This window comes from Phyllobates terribilis, unplaced genomic scaffold, assembly GCF_046119375.1.
Source record: "Phyllobates terribilis strain yellow unplaced genomic scaffold, ASM4611937v1 Scaffold_4__5_contigs__length_816908805, whole genome shotgun sequence".
Taxonomy (NCBI): Eukaryota; Metazoa; Chordata; class Amphibia; order Anura; family Dendrobatidae; genus Phyllobates; species Phyllobates terribilis.
The window spans coordinates 404,422,604-404,445,823 of record NW_027362764.1 but is presented as its reverse complement, the minus strand read 5'-3'; the positions used below and the strand labels follow the sequence as shown (position 1 = coordinate 404,445,823).

General features: G+C 45.0%; 1 protein-coding gene and 1 long non-coding RNA gene across 2 annotated transcripts in view; both read right to left on the bottom strand.

Moving 5' to 3' along the window:
- The window catches only part of LOC141265448 (uncharacterized), a 55,811-nt gene that overhangs the window by 17,944 nt on the left and 14,647 nt on the right, over positions 1 to 23,220 (bottom strand). Inside the window, exon 6 of the mRNA XM_073678574.1 lies at positions 22,318 to 22,448. Within this exon, the coding sequence (XP_073534675.1) occupies positions 22,318 to 22,448 (131 nt within the window). The remainder of the gene's footprint in view (positions 1 to 22,317; positions 22,449 to 23,220) is intronic.
- Positions 1,112 to 3,024, bottom strand: LOC141265449 (uncharacterized). The gene is made up of 3 exons (XR_012320099.1): positions 2,912 to 3,024; positions 2,788 to 2,837; positions 1,112 to 2,473 (listed from the first exon to the last, which is right to left on the bottom strand). It is a non-coding gene; the product is annotated as an uncharacterized lncRNA (long non-coding RNA).

Sequence of the window (23,220 nt, the reverse complement as noted above, 5' to 3'; positions counted from 1 at the left end):
CACCATTACTAGTTTTACCATATCGTGTACGGTAAAACGGGGAAAAAATTCCAAGTGCGGTAAAATTGCAAAAAAAATGCAATACAAGTTGTTTTTTTTTACCACGTTCACTGAATGCTAAAACTGACTTGCCATTCTTATTCTCCAGGTCATTACGAGTTCGTAGACACCAAACATGTATAGGTTCTTTTATATTTAAGTGGTGAAAAAAAATTCCAAAATTTGGTAAAAAAAAAATAGCACCATTTTCTGACACCTGTAGCGTCTCCATTTTTTGGGATCTGGGGCCAGGTGAGGGCTTATTTTTAGCGCGCCAGGCTGACGTTTTTATTGATAACATTTTGGGGTAGATCCGATGTTTTGATCGCCCGTTATTGCAATTTTGCGGCAACCAAACAACGTAATTCTGGCGTTTAGAATTTTTTCTCGTTACACCGTTTACCGATCGGATTAATTCTTTTTTTATATTGATAGATCGGGCGATTCTGAACGCGGCGATACCAAATATGTCTATGTAGTTTTTTTTTTTATATATATATATATATATATATATATATATATATATATATATATATTTTATTTTGAATGGGGTGAAAGGGGGGGTGATTTAAACTTTTATATTTTTTAATTTTTTTTTATATTTTTAAAAACTTTTTTTTTTTCACTTACTGCATGCTTCAATAGTCTCCATAGGAGACTAGAAGCAGCAGTTGTCTGATCGTCTCTGCTACATACAGGGGACGAGCAGATCCCCTGCATGCAGCAGAAATGGTCCTGTGCTATGAGCGCTGACCACTAGGTGGCGCTCATATCGACCAGATCATGACAACCACAGGCGTCTGCTGCAGACCCTGGGTTGTCATGCCCACCCATCGGTGACCCGCGATCACGTGACAGGGTCACCGATGGGCGCGGCTTATGACGCGCAACCCGGAAGCGCGCGTTAAATGCCGCTGTCGGAGATTGACAGCGGCATTTAACATGTTAACAGCAGCGGGTGGATCGCGATTCCACCCGCGGCTGTTGCGGGCACATGTCAGCTGTAAGAATCAGCTGACATGTGCTCGGTTCAGTGAGGGCTCAGCGCAGCAGCCCTCACTGAAAGGGGGGTACGCAAATGTGCGTACTAAGACGTCATGGGTTGGAAAGGGGTTAAGCAGGTCTCTGCTGAGCCAGTCCTGAGGGCACACAGGCTGGGTAGCGTTCAGTATCCTGGCTCGGTCTGGAGACAACCACACACAGGAGGCCTTCTCCCTCCAAAACACACAGACCATGTGCCAAACAACGGCCTCCATTTTAGTGTTAACCACACCCAGAGGTGAGGTATGTGGATAGCTGGATCCACCCATCTCTTCAAGCTACCCATAACCAGGTCCCAGGTGCACAAAACAGCCTCTTAGTGCTTACATGCACTAGAGAAACACTCCGGGTTACATCACAGAGGACAGCCATCTCTGTGACACATACCACCCATCGACTATGCGACCATTAGCCATACATACATTTTTTTTTCTTTAGGGCGGCAGGCTACACGTTCCGCTGCTCAATACATGGGCCTGCACTGGAGGTGTAATAAGGGGCTGCTGGCCGGGTTGAATCTGGACCAACTGAGGAGCAGGAAGAGAAGTATCATGAGTGGCTATTATGTACCGTAAATGGATGACACATGGGGACAGAAGTGGAGAGCGAGGTTTGTTGATGCATGTCGATCCCACGTGGCATCCATCTACATAACAGCAGCTCCTGTTACTTCCTCTGCTCCTCAGTTGATTCTGACATTCACTCAGCCAACCCTCCAATTTCTTTCCTCAGAGCTGAACATTATACAGGTGCATCTCACTAAGTTAGAATAACAAAAAGTTAATTTCAGTTCTTCAATACAAAAAGTGAAACTCATTAATAAAGTCATTACAGTGATCTATTTCAAGTGTTTATTTCGGTTAATGTTGATGTTTACGGCTTACAGCCAATAAAAACACAGAAGTCATTATCTCAGTAAATTACAATAATTCACAAAAAACACCTGCAAACGCTTCCTAAGCATTTAAAAGGTCCCTTAGTCTGTTTCAGTAGGCTCCACAATCATGGGGAAGACTGCTGACTTGACAGATGTCCAGAAGGCAGTCATTGACACACTCCACAAGGTCCCAGAGTTCCAATTTTCATTTGGAAATCAAGGTCCCAGAGTCTGGAGGAAGAGTGGAGAGGCACATGATCCAAGCTGCTTGAGGTCTAGTGTGAAGTTTCCTCAATCAGTGATGGTTTGGGGAGCCATGTCATCTGCTGGTGTAGATCAATACAGTAGTACATCACTGCACTACCTATACATGGTGCTCGGGCAGGGTCCAAACGCCAGTAATATATATTGCAAGAACCCAGCACTCAAGGTAAAGTTTCAAATGATTTAATAAGCCAGAAAACATAGAGTGTTATACAGCAGACGTTTCGGTTAAAAAACCTTCATCAGTACACTCTATAATAATGAAACCAAAAGAAAAAAAAATACATAAATACAACATGTATAGAAAAAATACCTAGACAAACAAAAAAAGAAAAGCGAAAAGAAGCAAAAAAAAGGAGAATGCAATACAGTCCTTTTAAACAAAATATATAGCTCAATCCTGGGCTTCATGAATGAGAACAGCAAAATACACTCTAACATAATGTATACGAAAGGAAGGAGAGAAGGGGAGGGGGAGGACAGAGGCGGAGGGGAAGGGAGGAAGGGAGGGAGGGAGGGAGGGAGGGAGGGAGGGAGGGAAAGATCTGAGGGAAGAAAGACCATACCTGCAAGGCTATGTAATGGAAATATAGCGGTATCTCAGAGAGATGTCAGGCTGTGGAAAAAGATGAGTAAAATGAGTATACACCATGCCAGGGACAGCCCCAGTACATAGAAGTCAAGGCATACCATATGACAAGTAACAGGCTTCCTGTGTAGTGGCGTACCGCCGTGGTATCCACCGCTTGTCAGTGAGCTGCGCCTGTATTGAAAGGCACCCGGAAGTGTTTTATACAGTCACTGAATGGACGGGAAAGAGCCGCGGCCAATCAGAAAATCCGAGTGTGGCGGAAATGACGTAATTAGTTGCTAGGTAGATTAGTAACTGGTCATGTGATCTCATGGTGCGTTCCAGATGAGCAGAAGGATGCGTTCCACACACAAGAGGTGGCGGAACGGAGTGGAAGAGGGCAGATGGGACGATCCAGGATAGGACCAACAGGGATAGGGTTTGATTATCCACAGGGGAACAATGGGATATTAATGCTATTAGGAAAGGTTGTGAAAATTCTTTAATGTGAGGGTATGCGGTGCTCAGAATGCTCCAGTGTTTACGAATGCAATGATGTATGATATAGGAAAACAGAACAAAGGAAAAGAGCTAAATTTACTAGAGACACTGAAGATTACAAATTAGATAGGGTGTACCGATGGCAGGACAAATCTTTTCCCAGAAGAAATTTCTACAGACCAAACAGATCCTCATCCGAACCCTCCACCTCAGATTCGGATCTAGAACACAGAGGCAATTTTACGAATCTCTCGTTTTTTGGGACAACGGAAGCACCAATTCAGGCGAAGAGGTCCCGGAGAGGCGGCCAGCGCAAGGGAACACGTGGAATCATTCCGGGTAACCCGATCCCAGGTACATCGCTGGTAATGAACATTTCTTCCCGTTCCCTAGGTATAGCAGAATTATCTGTATTAGAGAAGGGATTAAGTTTTTGCCCCATGTACAGATGTAAAACATTTTCCTTAGATATGGAACTACAAAGATTTTACTCCAACTAAAAGGTCCATTTTTCTGATTCACCCATTACATCCCAGGTCCCCATTGCCTCTGCGGCCACACCATCCATTACCCCGAGTCAATTTGGTCTTTTCCCCAAAAGCACCTATCGTCCCCCTAGAGGAAGTCCTGCCCTGGAAACTTTCATTAACTTCGTTGACAAATCATTCCAAGATCTATTTGGCAATATCAGGAGGGGCAAACTCCATTCAGATTCTAATTTCACCTCCCTAGACCAACAAGCTCTCAGATCTCTAAAAGAGGATAAATCAATTATCATAAAACCCGCCGACAAAGGTGGAGCCATAGTGGTGATGGATCGTGTGACTACGAGAAGGAGGTTATGAGCCAACTGGGGGACGCATAACCTATAAAGACTGTAAGGCAGCGCTCGTCATCATACTGGGGGTAACTCGCTTCGCTGCGTCAATCAATGCACACGTGCAATGTCTTTACGTTTTTCACACAGTGTTGCAGTTTATTATGGCACTTCATAAACCGCTGTTCACACACAGTTCATCTTAGTCCGCCACCGGCAGGTTTACACACATAAACAATTCATGAGCCAAGTGGCACACCGGCCCACTTGCTCCAGGGTACAGCTTACGGCAAGGTAATAAAGTAGCAATGTTCATATCACAATGTCCATATAGCACCGGGTATTACCTTTGCCGGGTATAGCTGTCTCAGTCCGTTATTCTGCCACCACTGTGGCTCTGCGGCTTCCCAGGTAGGGGTCTCCAGCCGTCGTTCCCTCAAAGGCCACTGACATCCACACAGGATCCAGGCTCTGCCTTCCAGGACTCTTACTCAAGCCGGCTCTCCCTCAAAGGCCACTGACATCCGCACAGGATCCAGGCTCAACCTTTCAGGTACCAAGCTTCACTTCAAAGCCGCTGCCTTCCAAGGCCACTAGCATCCGCACAGGATCTAGTCTTTGCCTTCAGGCTGCCAGGCTTCACGGTATCACGGTATCCCACACACATGGGGAACAGGCCTCACGCCTCTCACACCGAACACACCTGTCTCAAATTAAGCAGGTTTATATATGCTGTGCACAGACAGCCTCATACTGACAGGACCTTGCTGATGTCACAGTCATGTGATCAGTCAGCTGTGTGTATAGGTCCTGTGTGCTGTCCCAGTCATGTATACAGAGCTTTACTGTGCATGCAGGACCTGGGTGATGTCACAGTCATGTGACCAGTCAGATAAAGGGGAAGGTACATGGTCCAGTAAGCACATCCTGGACCATTTACAGTAATGCTAGCAACCTGCTGCATTACATATCCCCCCTCTCTGTTCAAACTTGTGGGGTTGAACACATAATATACACAATAACATTATAACCCCCAGCTCACATATAGACCATGAACTTTACAATTGTGCTACTCAGCCCCTGGAACCTTAGTCAATGACATTAGCCCATTCCTTAGGGACCTACCATTTGTCACTGTCACTGACTTCGTCAGGTCACCTTTCCGGGTCGTAACTTTGTCAGGTCTCCCCCGCTCCCAGCGGTCAATCAAAACCCTGTCAGATCTTCCCTGCTCCCAGCGGTCAATACAGCAGCGCAACTCGCATGCCCTGGTATCTAAGGTCCGGTTCGACTCCGTACTGTCCCGTCCTCTATTGGGTCGTTTGTATGGGCTGCTCAAACCGGAGTTACTGGAGGTCTCACTACCTCTAAACCCACGCCCACTACTCTCAGGACATCCTAAAAGGTCCCTAACTTCAGCTGTAGCTGTTCTGTTATTTAGGGGGCCCTTTCTCTGTCGGGTCTCACTATTTCTAGACGGCTTCCATCTTCTGCTGCTCAGATGATGCTGTCTATCTACTCGCAGTCTAGCGAGATTCAATTGTTCTACCTCCTGCAGGCAGGTCACTCGGTACTCAATCAGCATGCGTATATATTCTAGGCTTTCTTCTGTTCCTACAGCGGAAAAGGACACCATGCCGTCTTTGTCTGGTATCCAGTCCTGTTGATCACGTGGACTGCTTACTTTCACCACACCAGACTTCTTGACCATCATCTGCATGGTTCGACCGCTTCTCCCAATGAGCTTTCTCACCAGAACATGAGGCACCCGGATGACCTCTTCACGCATACTGTGAGCTTTTCTCCTAAGCTCCAGTTGTCTAACGGCTTGTTCCGTCTTCAACCGGAGAAACCGCTTCGTGCGAACACATCGCCAGTGCATGTCACTTAGGATAGCCACCCTCTTCACTGTGACTTTGGTCGTGGACAGGACCACCAGCTGTTTAGTTTCTGAGGTCAAGTAGACCTTACAGGCTCCCACAGCCTTCTTAAACTCTTCATGCACGGACTCACGGGTGCATTCTTCCCTCAAGTCCTCGGGTACTTCTACGAGGCACTTGTACCGAGACGTTTCGGTCTCACCAGTGGTTTCCAGACGATCCACCAGCTCAGGTTTCAGGAACAACTGACTTCCAGCTTCTTCACCCTGGATGCTTCCCCTGAGCTGACTCACAGCTACCACTTCACAACTTTTCGTCTTGACCACCTCCACTTCACCTTTATCTTCCAACACCATACTTTTAGCTCTCCTCAGGTCCTCCTTCTCAGGGTCTAAGGGAGTAAGTGCAACTTGTTTGCCTTTTCCCTTCTCCAAGGAGACCTTGTTCACCACGTGACACTTTGCTAGGCGACCTTTGAGCTCTAAAACTTCTCCTTCCAGCTCAGTTACTCGCCTCTCAGCGGCCCGTCTCTGAAGCTCTTCCTGCTTCAACTGCTCTTCCAGCAGCAGAGCTCTCTCAGACCTCTCCGTCTCCAATGTGCCCACTCGGCTCTCAATAGCCAGTCTCTCACGCTTCTCTTGCGTCCACTGGGTTTGTAGCAACTCCTTGAGCTCCCTGATCTCGGCTCTTACTTCCACCGAATCATCCAAGCTCGCATCACTCGAGGAGGTATCTGCTTCACACCTCCCCTCACCAGCGGCCAACTCCTGGCCCTGGTCTGTGGATTCTCCGACAGACTCCTCCATCTTTTTCCGCTCAGCTTCCATCTTGCTGACTGTTTCTTTAAGGTACGTCTCCGCCTTCTGGAGAGCATCACAGGACATCTGTAGCTCCTTCACCTGAGCTTCCAGATCTAGGGTCTTTCCCCGGAGACCATCATTCTCCTCACGGGTGTCTTGCAGAGTGGTCTCAACCGCTTGGTGCACTTGCTCTGCACCCACCTTATCCTCCTCTAGTTTCTCCTTCACCTTGAGGAGATCCTCATAATCTCTCTTACTCTGTTGCAGTTCCCTACTGCGTTCACCACACACCTTCTTGGAGTCACACAGCTCCTGGTTGAGCTGTTTGCGCAGTCGTTCTAGGATTTGTTCGCGTCCAGAAACACGATTCTGCCGCGCCTCCTTCTCAAGCTTCAACTGCAAAACCTCTTCCTGGATTTTGCGGCGGTCCTCCTTAATTGCGTAGAACATTTCCTTCCACTGGTTAATTTCCTCGTTGCTTCCCTTTAGATCTCGCTGTAAGTCCTTCACAAGCTGGAGTATTTTCTGCTGTACAGACTCCAGGTTCAGCTGGTCTGAGGACAAGTTCCCCAGGTTTCCACATAATTGCTGCCCATCACTCTGACCCTGCTGGCCGATAGGTTCCAGCTCTTGGTCACGACTGGCCGCCTCCCCTTCCAGGGCTGTCAGATCCTTCTGACTCGGTACCGTACCGGAGGTTGCTACTGGCAACGTCACCTCCTCTTCTACCTCTAATGGAGGATCCACACTTGAAGCAAAGGCACACAGTACTACCCTCTCTTTATTTTTATTTTCAGCCAAGTCTACAGGAGCAACCTTTTTGTGGCCCTTGCGCCGTCTACGAGATGGGGACTCTCTCACCACGTCTAGCCCCTCCTGACTGAACTCACTTTTTACTTTCATAGTGTCACAGTCAGCTACGGGGTCTGTGTCACTACCCATGGTGTTGTGGACTAACAGGTCACCTCCCACTTTGACGTCACCCCCTTCTACTGGAGTTACCCCGTTATCAACGGTCACATTGTCATTTTTAGGAGGCACCAACCCACCAACAGTAACAATTTTCAGTTTTCTACACTCCACACTCTTGTGAAAATCCGCCCCTTTTTTAGACTCCGCCCCCTTTTTAACAACCACACCGGCAGGGTAATTTTTACACAAAAAATCTGCAGTAGTCTTAGGACTCAGTTCACAACATCTCTTACCACCTCCCCGGGCACTCTGGGACAACACTGGCGCCCCCGGAGAGTCCATAGAATGGTCCACTGCAGCCATTCCATATGGTGCCCACAGCTCCTGCACCATGTCCAGAAAAAGTTTCCCAAATACCTGCTCCGGTCCCAACCGGTCCTTCAACCGCTCAATAGCTCCAGACAGATCTGCTGCTTTGCTCACAGCCATCGCGGTACACTGTTCACACTAGCACTTCATCGCTCTCCCGGAAAAATTTTCGTGGCCCCACCAAGCCACCGCAAAACCGGATTTGAGTGCGATGAGAATCTTCGCAACCCCGCAGAGTTGCCGCAAGATGCTTTATACTTCGTGAGCCCCGCCGAGCCACAGCAAACCAGGTTTGAGTGCGACGCCAATCTTCGCAACCCCGCCGAGTTGCCGCAAGATGCTTTATCCACACTCGTCGTCCTGTGCCGTTGCCCCTAGCAACCGGGGTTGTCGTTGCCACTAGCAACCGGGCTGCCGTTGCCCGCACTCTCGAACCATATGTAAGGCAGCGCTCGTCATCATACTGGGGGTAACTCGCTTCGCTGCGTCAATCAATGCACACGTGCAATGTCTTTACGTTTTTCACACAGTGTTGCAGTTTATTATGGCACTTCATAAACCGCTGTTCACACACAGTTCATCTTAGTCCGCCACCGGCAGGTTTACACACATAAACAATTCATGAGCCAAGTGGCACACCGGCCCACTTGCTCCAGGGTACAGCTTACGGCAAGGTAATAAAGTAGCAATGTTCATATCACAATGTCCATATAGCACCGGGTATTACCTTTGCCGGGTATAGCTGTCTCAGTCCGTTATTCTGCCACCACTGTGGCTCTGCGGCTTCCCAGGTAGGGGTCTCCAGCCGTCATTCCCTCAAAGGCCACTGACATCCACACAGGATCCAGGCTCTGCCTTCCAGGACTCTTACTCAAGCCGGCTCTCCCTCAAAGGCCACTGACATCCGCACAGGATCCAGGCTCGACCTTTCAGGTACCAGGCTTCACTTCAAAGCCGCTGCCTTCCAAGGCCACTAGCATCCGCACAGGATCTAGTCTTTGCCTTCAGGCTGCCAGGCTTCACGGTATCACAGTATCCCACACACATGGGGAACAGGCCTCACGCCTCTCACACCTGTCTCAAATTAAGCAGGTTTATATATGCTGTGCACAGACAGCCTCATACTGACAGGACCTTGCTGATGTCACAGTCATGTGATCAGTCAGCTGTGTGTATAGGTCCTGTGTGCTGTCCCAGTCATGTATACAGAGCTTTACTGTGCATGCAGGACCTGGGTGATGTCACAGTCATGTGACCAGTCAGATAAAGGGGAAGGTACATGGTCCAGTAAGCACATCCTGGACCATTTACAGTAATGCTAGCAACCTGCTGCATTACAAGACATGGAGTATAACCCCCATAAAGAAGTATGAAGTAATACTAGATGATATTAAAATTGAAAACTTTTATTAAATACAAATATTAAAATCAAGAAAGTATTGAAAGTTAACAGGTCACTAGGGGTGAAAAGCACAAAGACTGGGCGGCAATTGTGTACAGAGATGCACAGGGGGTCATCTGGCAGCACTTAGTCAGAGATTGTACTCTAATGCATATGTGACTAGCCCCATAAAGTAGGGGGCATACAGATAATAAATCCAAAATGACAGTGTATACAGTCAACAGAATACAGATGGCAAGGAATCCACAAATGTATAGGTTCAATGACGATTCCAACCCTTCTTACATGCATACAAAGCAAGTATGGATAATATCTACATCATAACAGATGGCTCACCCATGTGTCAAATAACCTCGTATGCCGCGCTGAGGCCCCGACACGCGTTTTGCGTATAGCTTCCTCGGGGGGCTGTGGTTTTACACGTGGACCGCCATCATTATATGCCCCACTTCCCTGCCCTACAGGTGTACACGCCGATAGTCACGGCGCATGCGCGATGACCTCTGCCCCCTCCGCCGCGTCATTTAAGGCTAATTCCCAGCGGAAGTGTGGGCGGGAACAATGCGTTCCACTGACGTCAATGGCCCACACTTCCGCCGTACGGAAGCCTTTGGGACGCAGTCGGACGGGGACAGTTTCGAGCATGCGTCACACGGCGGCAACCATATTTGGTAAGGAAAAAAGGATGGGCAGCCATACATGGGACAGGTAACAGCGCACCAGGAAGACAATCAACCATAAAACATTGCATAAATAAGGGTTTTCACAATTCATTGCAGTGTACACAGAATCTACCAAGAAAGTATCATTCCTTCAGCAAGCGTTATGGTTAACAATATGCAAATATAAATGTCTGAGGAGTCCTCCAGTATGTGTTGTTCACAGATATATGCGAAGAAAGACTTGTCCATATACAATACAGAAGGGCTGATCCCAAGTAGGTCCGAGAGGTATTCCAGAAATGAAATAAATGATGACGTAAATGCTAAAAAAGAACAAAAGAATTAAAATCCACATAATAAAAACAGAAGGAGAAGGGCATATGGAACTAGAGGTAGGGAGCAAAACTGTTCTGTTAATTAAGACCCCTAGGGGTCATCGTGTCTAGTGTAGCTATCCAGCGACACTCCAGCTGCGCCAGAATACGTTTGTGATTACCACCCCTAAACGCGGCACTGCGATGGGCGCGGCGTGTGCTCCGTCCTACGCTAATCTCTTTCTCGGTTTCAGGGAGAGGGAGATTTTCGGGGATGGAGCCGGCGCCGCCTCCCATGTGCAGTGCTGGTACAGATATATAGATGATGTTTTCATCATCTGGCAGGGTCCCGAGTCTGAGCTTCATGACTTCATTGCCTCTTTAAATCTCAACGATAGGAACATTTGGCTTACCTATAAGTTTGATCACAACCAGATTGACTTTCTGGACATTAGGATCATTGTCCAACAGAATGGCATGGTAGAGACTGATGTTTATCGTAAGGAGACAGCGGTCAACTCATTGTTACATGCAACATCAGCCCATACACCTTCAACAAATCGGGCCATTCCTGTTGGACAATATTTGAGGATGAAACGCATTTGTTCCTCTGACGTAGCATTTGAGGCTCAGGCTCGGGACCTTGGCCAGAGATTCCGAGATCGTGGGTACAGCACAAGTAATATTAAGAGAGGCTATAAACGTGCTAGGAAAACTCCACGGGATCTTCTCCTAACTAATCCCATATAACAACCTGAGAGGGATCCCCCCATTAGATTTACATCAACTTATAATTGTCGTTGGCGTGAAATAAGAGAGATTCTGTCCAAACATTGGTCCATCCTCAAAACTGAACCTACACTGAACAAAATTTTACCTGATAAACCCTTGATGACGGCTAGGAGGGGCAAGAGTCTAAAGGACTCGCTAGTTAGAAGCCACTATGTCGCCCCCACAGCCAGCCTATTTGGGGGTGGGAAACAAAGATGGGGTTGCTTTCCCTGCGGGTCCTGTCTGGCCTGTAGAAACATAGTTCGCACAACATCATTTACTTCTGCAGATGGCCTAAAAAAACTTTAAAATTACACAATATATTTCTTGTAGTACCACATATATTGTGTTTATGGCCACATGTCCGTGCAATTTGAGCTATGTGGAACTCACATCGAGAGAGTTTCAGATCCGAGTCAGGGAACACATCAGAGACGTTTTGGCGGCTCGAGAGGCCCCCGATGTATCATTGCTTAAGACGATTCCGCGACACTTCAGACTGTGCCATAACTGCGACCCCTTATGCCTCCAATTTAGAGGCATTGACCGAGTACACCTCGGGATTAGGGGTGGTAATCACAAACATATTCTGGCGCAGCTGGAGTGTCGCTGGATAGCTACACTGGACACGATGACCCCTAGGGGTCTTAATGAACAGAACAGTTTTGCTCCCTACCTCTAGTTCCATATGCCCTTCTCCTGTTTTTATTATGTGGATTTTAATTCTTTTGTTCTTTTTTAGCATTTACGTCATCATTTATTTCATTTCTGGAATACCTCTCGGACCTACTTGGGATCAGCCCTTCCGTATTGTATATGGACAAGTCTTTCTTTGCATATATCTGTGAACAACACATACTGGAGGACTCCTCAGACATTTATATTTGCATATTGTTAACCATAACGCTTGCTGAAGGAATGATACTTTCTTGGTAGATTCTGTGTACACTGCAATGAATTGTGAAAACCCTTATTTATGCAATGTTTTATGGTTGATTGTCTTCCTGGTGCGCTGTTACCTGTCCCATGTATGGCTGCCCATCCTTTTTCCCTTACCAAATATGGTTGCCGCCGTGTGATGCATGCGCGAGACTGTCCCTGTCCGACTGCGTCCCAAAGGCTTCCGTACGGCGGAAGTGCGGGCCATTGACGTCAGTGGAACGCATTGTTCCCGCCCACGCTTTCGCTGGGAATTAGCCGGAAATGACGCGGTGGAGGGGGCGGAGGTCATCGCGCATGCGCCGTGACTATCGGCGTGTACACCTGTAGGGCAGGGAAGTGGGATATATAATGATGGCGGTCCACGTGTAAAACCACAGCCCCCCGAGGAAGCTATACGCGAAACGCGCGTCGGGGCCTCAGCGCGGCATACGAGGTTATTTGACACATGGGTGAGCCATCTGTTATGATGTAGATATTATCCATACTTGCTTTGTATGCATGTAAGAAGGGTTGGAATCGTCATTGAACCTATACATTTGTGGATTCCTTGCCATCTGTATTCTGTTGACTGTATACACTGTCATTTTGGATTTATTATGTGTGCCCCCTACTTTATGGGGCTAGTCACATATGCATTAGAGTATAATCTCTGACTAAGTGCTGCCAGATGACCCCCTGTGCATCTCTGTACACAATTGCCGCCCAGTCTTTGTGCTTTTCACCCCTAGTGACCTGTTAACTTTCAATACTTTCTCGATTTTAATATTTGTATTTAATAAAAGTTTTCAATTTTAATATCATCTAGTATTACTTCATACTTCTTTATGGGGGTTATACTCCATGTCTTTATAGGTTATGTATTTAAGTAGGAGTACCCTGTATATACAGGACAATGTTTAAGATTTACCATAGAGTTCGGCTCAATTGTATTCAAAACTGGGGGACGCAGCAGTATATACGAGGCTTGCACATGATCCCATAAGAGAGTTTAACTCCCAGATCTTGGCCATCTTGGAAAAATATACTAGGGATGGAACTATTGATCAGAAAACTAAAGATTTTCTCACTAATAAACAGCCCATGATTCCGCTGTTTTATATCTTGCCTAAAATTCATAAGTCGCTAGTGAATCCTCCGGGCCGACCAATCGTGGCATCTACGGAATCGATATTCTCTCCATCATGCAAATTTATTGAAAAAAATACTCACCCCTATCATCAAAAAGATCCCTTCCTTCCTGTTGGATACTGGTGACTTTCTCCAGCACATTTATGATTGGCAATGCATTTCAACCGATGCGATTTTGGTCACTTTTGATGTAAAAGATCTCTATACGTCCACTCCCCATACTAAGGGTATAAAAGCTATAGAAGATCTACTAGAACACTCGCAGGTTGAGCCACGGATGAGGGGACTATGTATTGAACGCTTGACCATGATTCTCACAAAAAACTATTTGATGTTTTGTGATTCCTTCTTTTTTCAGAATCGGGGTACAGCCATGGGCTCCAATGTGGCCCCCTCATATGCTAATTGCTTCCTTTGAGGAACAGGTGGTATACCCAAATATGCTATTTCGGGATCATGCCGTCCCGTGGAAGCGCTATATAGATGATATCTTCTGCATATGGAGGGCACATTGGAATCCTTAGAAACTTTCTTTGGTACCCTTGATTGAAGTTGGCCCGAATTACAGCTTGTCATGTCACACAATATCAAGCAAATGAGTTTTCTGGACACCTTAGTCATCAAAGATGACAGGGGTTACCTATATATAGACATTTACCATAAACCCACTGACCGGTAAGGTCTGCTACACTACGCCAGTCTCCATCCACCAGCAATGACAAGATCCATTCCCAGATCCCAATTTAAGAGAGTACAATGAATTTTCAAAAATCCTGAGTTATGTGCTATCAGACTCAATGAAATGCAGTCTAAATTTAAGGAACGGGGTTATCCTGACATGGTACTACAATAATCATTGAGACCTACCACTTCCACATGCCCTCTGGTCATCGACCAGATCCCCTTCGTACACACGTATCACCCGTTTTCCTATATCATACATCGTTGCATTCGTAAACACTGGAGCATTCTGAGCACCGCATACCCTCACATTAAAGAATTTTCACATCCTTTCCTCCCGTGCTTTAAAAGAGCCCCTAACCTTAGGGATAGTTTGGTACATGCCGATTTTGGTACCATATCTACTCGGAGACAGAGGGTCCTGCAGACAGAAAAAACTGACTTTCCCATGTCTACAATGTAGACAATGCAACAATGTACAAAGGGGCAATCAGATACTTCACCCATACACGGGCAAGAAATATCTGATCAAGGACTTTACCACGTGTGATACTTCTTACGTGGTTTATCTTATGAAATGTCCATGTGGTCTTTTGTATGTGGGGGAAACCACACAATCCGTGAAGGAAAGGATTTCAAAACATAAATCCACAATCAGATGCAAAAATACCCTGTTGCCAGTTCCTCACCATTTTATTTCATTGGGTCACAACATATCACAATTAAAATTCCAAGTGATTGAACATGTTCCCCCATTGAGACGGGGAGGGGATTGAGTCCAGTTCCTCAAATACCGGGAAGCCTTCTGGATACATGAATTGCAGACTTTGGCACCAAAAGGCTTGAATAGGGAATACGATCTGCTGTCGTTCATTTGAATCCAATATGCTGCTCGGTTTTATGTTTTTTTCATTCATGCAATTAATTATGCTTTTATATGCTTTAACATCCCATATTGTACTGACGTAAGGGATATTGATATATTTTTTTCTTTTTTAGGCCCAGCATTAATATCCCATTGTTCCCCTGTGGATCATCAAACCCTATCCCTGTTGGTCCTATCCTGGATCGTCCCATCTGCCCTCTTCCACTCCGTTCCGCCACCTCTTGTGTGTGGAACGCATCCTTCTGCTCATCTGGAACGCACCATGAGATCTCATGACCAGTTACTAATCTACCTAGCAACTAATTACTTCATTTCCGCCACACTCGGATTTTCTGATTCGCCGCGGCTCTTTCCCGTCCATTCAGTGACTGTATAAAACACTTCCGGGTGCCTTTCAATACAGGCGCAGCTCACTGACAAGCGGTGGATACCACGTCGGTACGCCACTACACAGGAAGCCTGTTACTTGTCACATTGTATGCCTTGACTTCTATGTACTGGGGCTGTCACTGGCATGGTGTATACTCATTTTACTCATCTTTTTCCACAGCCTGACATCTCTCTGATGAGATACCGCTATATTTCCACTACATAGCCTTGCAGGTATGGTCTTTCTTCCCACAGATCTCTTTCCCTCCCTTCCTTCTCCTCCCCCTCTCTCCTTCCTTTCGTATACATTATGTTAGAGTGTATTTTGCTGTTCTCATTCATGAAGCCCAGGATTGAGCTATATATTTTGTTTAAAAGGACTGTATTGCATTCTCCTTTTTTTTGCTTCTTTTCGCTTTTCTTTTTTTGTTTGTCTTGGTATTTTTTCTATACATGTTGTATTTATGTATTTTTTTTTCTTTTGGTTTCATTATTATAGAGTGTACTGATGAAGATTTTCTAACCGAAACGTCTGCTGTATAACACTCTATGTTTTCTGGCTTATTAAATCATTTGAAACTTTACCTTGAGTGCTGGGTTCTTGCAATATATCTGCTGGTGTATGTCCACTGTGTTTTATCAAGACCAAAGTCATCGCAGCCGTCTACCAGGAAATTTTAGAGCACTTCATGCTTCCCTCTGTCGACAAGCTTTTTGGAGATGGAAATTTCATTCTCTAGCCGGACTTGGCACCTGTCCACACTGCCAAAAGTACCAATACCTGGTTTAAAAACAACAGTATCACTGTGCTTGATGGGCCAGCAAACTCGCCTGACCTTAACCTCATAGAGAATCAAGAGGGTATTGTCAAGAGGAAGATGAGACACCAAACCCACTTGAAATAGATCACTCTGTTGGTAATGACTCTATATACAGTATGAATTTCACTTTTTGTATTGAAGAACTGAAATAAATAAACTTTTTGAAGATAATCTAATTTAGTGAGATGCACCAGTATCACTGTCCCAAGCATCCACCATCGGAATATAAGTGGGACCCTCACGAGTATAAGCTGAGGGGGGCTTTTTCAGCATAAAAAATGTGCTGAAAAAGTCAGCTTATACACGAGTATATATGGTAATCATATTTTCATCCGGAAAAAAAACATACAATTGTTCATATGTATTGTTATCTATTTTTATACATCAGCAGTGAAACATCTAACATCTGAGTGAAAAAAAAAAAAAATCACAGCATGCACTAGTTTCTTCTGCATTTTGTATGCGACTTAGGGTATGTTCACACGATGCGTATTTCATGCGTTTCCGTGGCGTTTTTGCAGTTGCGTAAACGCCGCGGAAACGCATGAAAAACGCATGGTAGAAGGGAAGCAATGTTCCCCAATGGAAATCCGCATGTGCTGTGCCCATGATGCGGATTTTTCCGCAGCGTTAACGCTGCGGTCAAAAATCCGCAGCATGTCAATTAATTTTGCGGAAACGCGGCGATTTCGCCGCCATTGACTTGCATTAGAACGCGCCAATTCCGCAAGACAGCATTTGTACTTGCGTTATTGGCGCGTTCTAATATGCGGATGGTACCCGGGTGTGGAGGAGAGGAGAGTCTCATCCACACCCAGGTACCATTAAAAAAGCTGTAAAAAAAGAATAAAATAAAAAATGTATTCTTACCTTCTGTCGGCCCGCGCAGCGCTCCCGCTTGGTTCCCGGCACTTGCAGTGAGTTGTAGGACCTACGGTGACGTCAGAGTCATGTGACGGGTCACGTGACGCTGACGTCGGCAGGTCTTTCAATTCAAAGTTGCCGGCAGCCGGGAACTTTGTAAAGCAGGACAGCGCGGGCCATCAGAGGTAAGTATATACACTCTCTCGGGTCACACTATATAAATCCATGCTGTTTGCATGGATTTATATAGTGTGACCTAGTTGTCAAGCACTTTCCAGGTGATGCTAAAATCGCCTGGAAAGCGCTTGTCAATCTGCATGCGGAAACGCATGTCAATCTGCATGTGGATCCGCATGTATTCTGCAGGAAAAACGCATGCACAATCTGCATGCGTTTTTTCTGCCAGGGAGATGCAGAAATGATGCAGAAATTTTCTGCTTCATTTCTGCATCGTGTGCACATACCCTTACCTTTTCAAGTCTATGAGTGGACAAAAAAAAACAAACAAACAAAACAGATCCTATACTGATCAACATAAAGCATCAGATTTTTACAGATACACTGCTATTTCTAACATAGAAAGCGGTTGTTCGTCCTGTAAATTTTATTCACTGCTGATGTATAAAAATGGATAACAATACATATGAAAAATTGTACATTTTTTTCTGGATGAAAATCTAATTACTGTATATAAACCGACTTTTTCAGCACATTTTTTTTATACACGAGTGAGGGTCCCGCCTACATTCCGGTGGTAGATGGTGGGGTGGGGTTGGAGGGGAGCGGCGGCGAAAGAGCGGGGCACAGGCAGTAGTGGTAGCCCGCTGCTGCAACGATCACATGTGGCCGCTACTAAAGAGAATGAATATTCACTCCTCTATACGCCCATGGGAGTGGAGAAGAGTGAATATTCATTCTTATTAATAGCGCACTCTGTCAATCGCAGCCGCCGGCTCCTGTAGCAGCTCAGCGATCCTCTGTGCCTGCTATCAGAGAGTATGAATATTCACTCCTCCCCACTCCCATGGATGTGGAGAGGAGTGAATATTCATTTTCTTTAGTAGCGGGTACACAGGATCGCTGAGCAGCAGCAGGAAGCCGGCAGCTGCGACTGACCATGTGTGCCATTAACGACGGAGCATAGGGAAGAAAGGTTAGTAGAGTTTATTTTTTTTATATGTGCACTGATGGGCGCCATGCATACCAGGAATGGTAATGAGTGGGCAATGCTTACCAGGATGGGGAAATTTACCAGTAGCTGCTGCATTTCCCCCTTATATACTCGAGTCAATAAGTTTTCCCATTTTTTTGTGGTAAAATTAGGTGCCTCAGCTTATATTCAGGTCGGCTTATACAAGGTATTTTTTATACACTCGTGTGAACTCAATCTCCAAGATAGGGGTCCTGTTCAGTCCTGAGGAGTGATATAGCCCAGCAGGCATATCGGAAACTTCCAATTCAGCCGACTGGGGCAACTTTACATGTAAAGTCACTGATTTACATACCATACACATGGACACTGCAGGGTAAGTATATTACTTTAGGGATTTTTTGGGGGAAATTAATTACCTTACATTTTGAATGTTTTGTTTTCTGAATCCAAAAAAGAAAAATGTAGGCAAGTTGGGTGGTAGGTACTCTAAGCCTTTTCAAAATAAAAATGATTTCCAGTTTGTGGCTTCACCTCACGGCGCTGCCCCAAGACTTCGCAGCTATGAAAAGTCACCCTACAGGACCAGACAGGCTGTGGGTCGGCTGAGAGACCGACACTAGCGGAATGGTCCCCCCCGGAAACTCAATCGTGCCTATCAGTTTCAAACCTAGTAAATATCTTTGCCAGACTGCTCTGGTTATCCTCAGGTAAGCACATTTTTTTATGGCGATTTACACGTCTGGCACCACCGCACCCCACTCCTAAATGGGTTCAAGTCTTGTTTTAGCAGTGGCAGAGTTTGACAAGTTGTCATTGTCCTGGTTTATGGTCATGAAGCATCTAACAATCTCTTCTCTGTCCCCGATAGGCTGACCACCTTCCTGAGTGAGTTAGACCCTCCAGCTGAGACCTCCCAACCAGGCAAATCTTGAAAGTGATCCTACAACCTAGATGTTATTCTGACCACCTTCTATAGGGAGTCAAACTCTCAAGATGAAACCTAAGAGCAGTGTGGATTCCTCCTGCAATCCAGATGCTAGGAGAACCACCTCCCACAGCAGATAAGATGGCATCTCAGAAGTGATCCACATTGCACTCTGACCTCTTTCCAGGACGAGTCAGATCTGCTGGGTTTTCCCCTCTATAGAACGAACCGCACATTTAGTGATCTACAGTCATTCTGACCACTTCCCTCAGTTGGTCTGACCCCCTGGCAGAGACTTCAAGGGCAGGTCGAGCAGGCAATTCAGACAACACAAGTTGCTTCTTACGGTTTTCGGACCATTTTCCACAGTACAGTTGTAACATTCAGGTGAGTGAGAACAGAGTCCGGAGTCCTCTTAACTGTATGCATTTAGTATGGCAAGGGCTGATCCCTTTCTTATGGGTAGATTTTGGTAGTGGACCAGACAATTGAGCACTTCCCAAGGTCTATTCTGTGCCTGTAAGATCGCTCTGCTTACTCAATCTGCTCTCTCCCTGGCTATATACCTGAGGAAGTGGACAGGACGTTTTTAAGCCTTACATAAAACATGTACTTCAATTGAACTTTTGATTCCTTATCACACGGATTGGAGCAAACCAGTTAGTTGATCTTGCTAAGGAAACTGGAAAGAGCACCAAGCGAGATCCCTCACTGACTGCATCACACTAGTAGACTAAACAATATTCTGATCTCTTCCCTGGATGAATCGGGCCACGGGAATTAGACTCCTCAGTTGAAGGTAGGACATATTTGTTCCTGATGGGACTAGGACCACATCCCAAGGTATATGCATCCTCATAAGGTAGTCTGCCAGGCTAACAGATCCAAGGTTTTGCATATTGACCATTTTTTTCACAGCATGTCAGCACAACAAGCGACTAATCAATAGAGAAAGAGTAGGTTAACATTCAGCATATAGTGGTGCTTCTGGAAATCAGTATAATACATAAAGTTCCCGGCACTCACTTGTAGAATAAACCATTTTTAATTCAGCATACACATGGTAAAGGATTTTCAGGTGTATGCTAAATTAAAAATGGTTTATTCTACATGTGAGTGCTGGGAGCTTTCTTCATCTAGCACAATGAGCGAGGTCTCTCGTAGGGCTAATCTAGCAGGCAATCCAGTTGACACTGGGACCACTATCCAGGGTGCGTTAACACTTAGCAGATACTGCTTGGTACGTTAGTTTGCACACATGGACCAGTGGGTACTGTGACCTCATCTTAGGTGCGTCAGAATAATCAACAGAGACCTTTCTGTTTGGAGAAGTTGTAAAACTTCTGTGTGCTTCTTTAAATTCCAGACATGATTTTTGTCTCTGGAAGAGACCACTTAGCTTAAAGCATTCCTCACGCAGTCCAGGTAGCCCTGCTCCAGCTTTTCGGCTGGAGGATGATGGCTCCTTTTTGGTAGATTAATCCAAACTTTAGCAGTAACATTTACTCTTATTCAAGAGACGGGTGACTGACTCACTCAGATAATCTTTTTTGCATTGCAGGATACAAGCGGGACTAAAATAGACTTCTTCAGCTGATAGACCATTGATCAGATTCACCAGGATCGACGCTTACTGAGCCCTAGAGAGTCTGATTACCCCACAACTACTTGACAGTCTGACTTTCTTGCCAGTGGGCGTTTTAGGAGAGGCCCCCGATGCTCTGCCCTTGTCAGGCACGGTCCCTGAGTAGAGTGAAACTTTTAGATGCATTGAGTCGCAATTGAAGTCTCCCTTTTAGGCACCTAGTTCACTACGTTGCTTAATCCCCAATGCGATCTGGGTCCCCAAGGCGGTCTCTACTTTATACTAGTCTTTTTCACCTACAGCACTTGATGATTGGACTTAAGAACCAGTGCTTGCATCTTTTCACCCCCTATGGGAACACTGGCCAGATCAGTCTCATTTTAGTGTTAAGGCAGATCGTTCAGCTGATCAACTTCTGTAGCGTTGCCTGGGTGACCAGGAGGTTTGGAGATTTTACACTTGTGATGGTCTCCAAAGAAGCCTACCTCCTCCATTTGAGTTTTTCTCATTAGGTGACTCTTCTACATTACAGGGGGAATCTTGACATTTTCCTTTTCAGGGCAGGATTCTCCTTCTCCTGCTTGGACTGAAGACTTTGAATACCTGCTAAACTCAGGATTCTTCAGATTGAGTCCACAGCTCCTTTTCTTCATGGCATATGTCCCTGGGCACCACCCATAGGATCCAGATAGACCTTTCACAATGGTCTCCTCTACACGCGCATTTTTTTGTTATTTAATTTACCAGTTATAAAATTAACCAATACTGAAAACGCCATAAAGAGAAAAAAAAAAAAAAAGTAGAAACATGTTTATGTTTCCAAGCTTCTCTGAATGTTAGATAATTGAAAGCAATCAAAAAGTCATGTGTTCCAAAATTTATCTATATCAGCTTGCCACGCAAAAATTGAAAGACCTCATACAGCTCCCCTGGCAAAAAATTTTTACCAGTCTCAAAGCAGCAACACAAACCCAATTTTGTTAGCACATAAATTAAATAAAGAAGCAACTAAACATGTTGGTACAGTCAAAATTGTACTGATATGGAGAATCATATTGCCAGATGACTTTGACTGCATAATTAACAGCATAAAAGCAACCTCCCCTAAAAAAAAGATAGGTAAGGGGGGGGGGGGGGGGTTGCACTGCAATTGGATTTTTTTTCCCTGTTTTCAAGAATACTATATGGTAAAATGACTGGTGTAATTCATAATTACATCTCATCCCACAAAAAAGCTCTGGTGGAAAAATAAAGTTACAGCTCATGAAAGAAGGGGGGAAATTGAAGTGCAAATAAAGGAAAAATCATCCAGTCAGGAAAGAATTAAATTAACTACTTGGTTTATCATGTGAAAGGATTGTAGCGACTGAGATGATATAAGATATAAACTGTGTTTTATTCCATGGAGGGAGAGAGACTACAGAGTAGGGAGCACCAGTGGGGAAAACTGCTACAAAACAGACATAATAGTTAGCGCAGAGGCCCACCGGGAAATTCACCAGCTCCGAGGTGAGAAAGTCCAAGCCTGGGAACTACTAAATAGCCAAAATAGTTCCCTGAAGGGAGGAATTCCAACAAAAATATGTTCAGCAGGTCCTGTGTTTTAACACCTTAGCCTTTTTTTGCTTACCATTTTACGATACGTTATAATTTTTCAAATTAAGTTACACGGGAAGAGAAAAACAAAAATATTACATTTGCCAATTCACAAATTTCAGAATTGTTATATACATTTTCTATTACCAGATATGCTTTTCTGTGTTTTGCTCCACTTAGATGCAATACTGCAGTTCCTCTTGGGGTCTGTGTGTCACACAGGTTGCATTTGTAGGAGTATGAACCATACCTATAGGACTCGACAACATACTCAAGTCCTGTAACAAAGGTTAGAAAAAAGTTATATGAAAAGTCGTGGTCTGTAAAAATAAAGTTATATTTTATTTTATAAATCTTTTATTTTCCCATCATGTCTTTGTGACCTATATCTTAGTTAAAAAAAGTACTTGGTAATATAGAACTTTCCACTACAGAACATAAAAAACGCTAAAGTGAAAAAAAATTGCAAGGCCATATCCATGTACTGCATATTTCATCAGAATTTTGCATACATATTATTTATACAAAAATCAGGAGTGGATGTGAAGAATAGTGTTATACATTTTTTTCATTATATTTTCCTTGTGGTTAGTAAGCACTCCTAGTCTTTACTTACTAATGCAAACCAAATCTGCAATGTATCAATTCCACCTTACAAATGCATTACTTAAAAAGGGAAGGTGCCATGATTTTTATTTTAGTATTAATAATTATTGATTATATAATCAATGACTTTTTATACAAAATGTAATTCACTGTTTTAAATTGTTTTTTATTTATTAATAATTTCTTCAGCCACTGGGGGCTGGCACTTGCATTTGGGGGTGTGTGTCTGAGCACGACACTTATGCTCAGGCGCTGCCATATTTGAGGTGTATGAGAGTCGGCAGTAGTCGTCTCTTGTATTGTGGCTGCTTCTCCTGCCTATAGCTGTGAACTGGGCATGCCCCCAAGCTCCAATTTTCCTATGATTGCACACAGTACTCAGTGTGTGGTGCCGGTGACAGCAGGTGCCGGAGAGCAGGGTGAGGAGAGTTTCATACAGTGAAG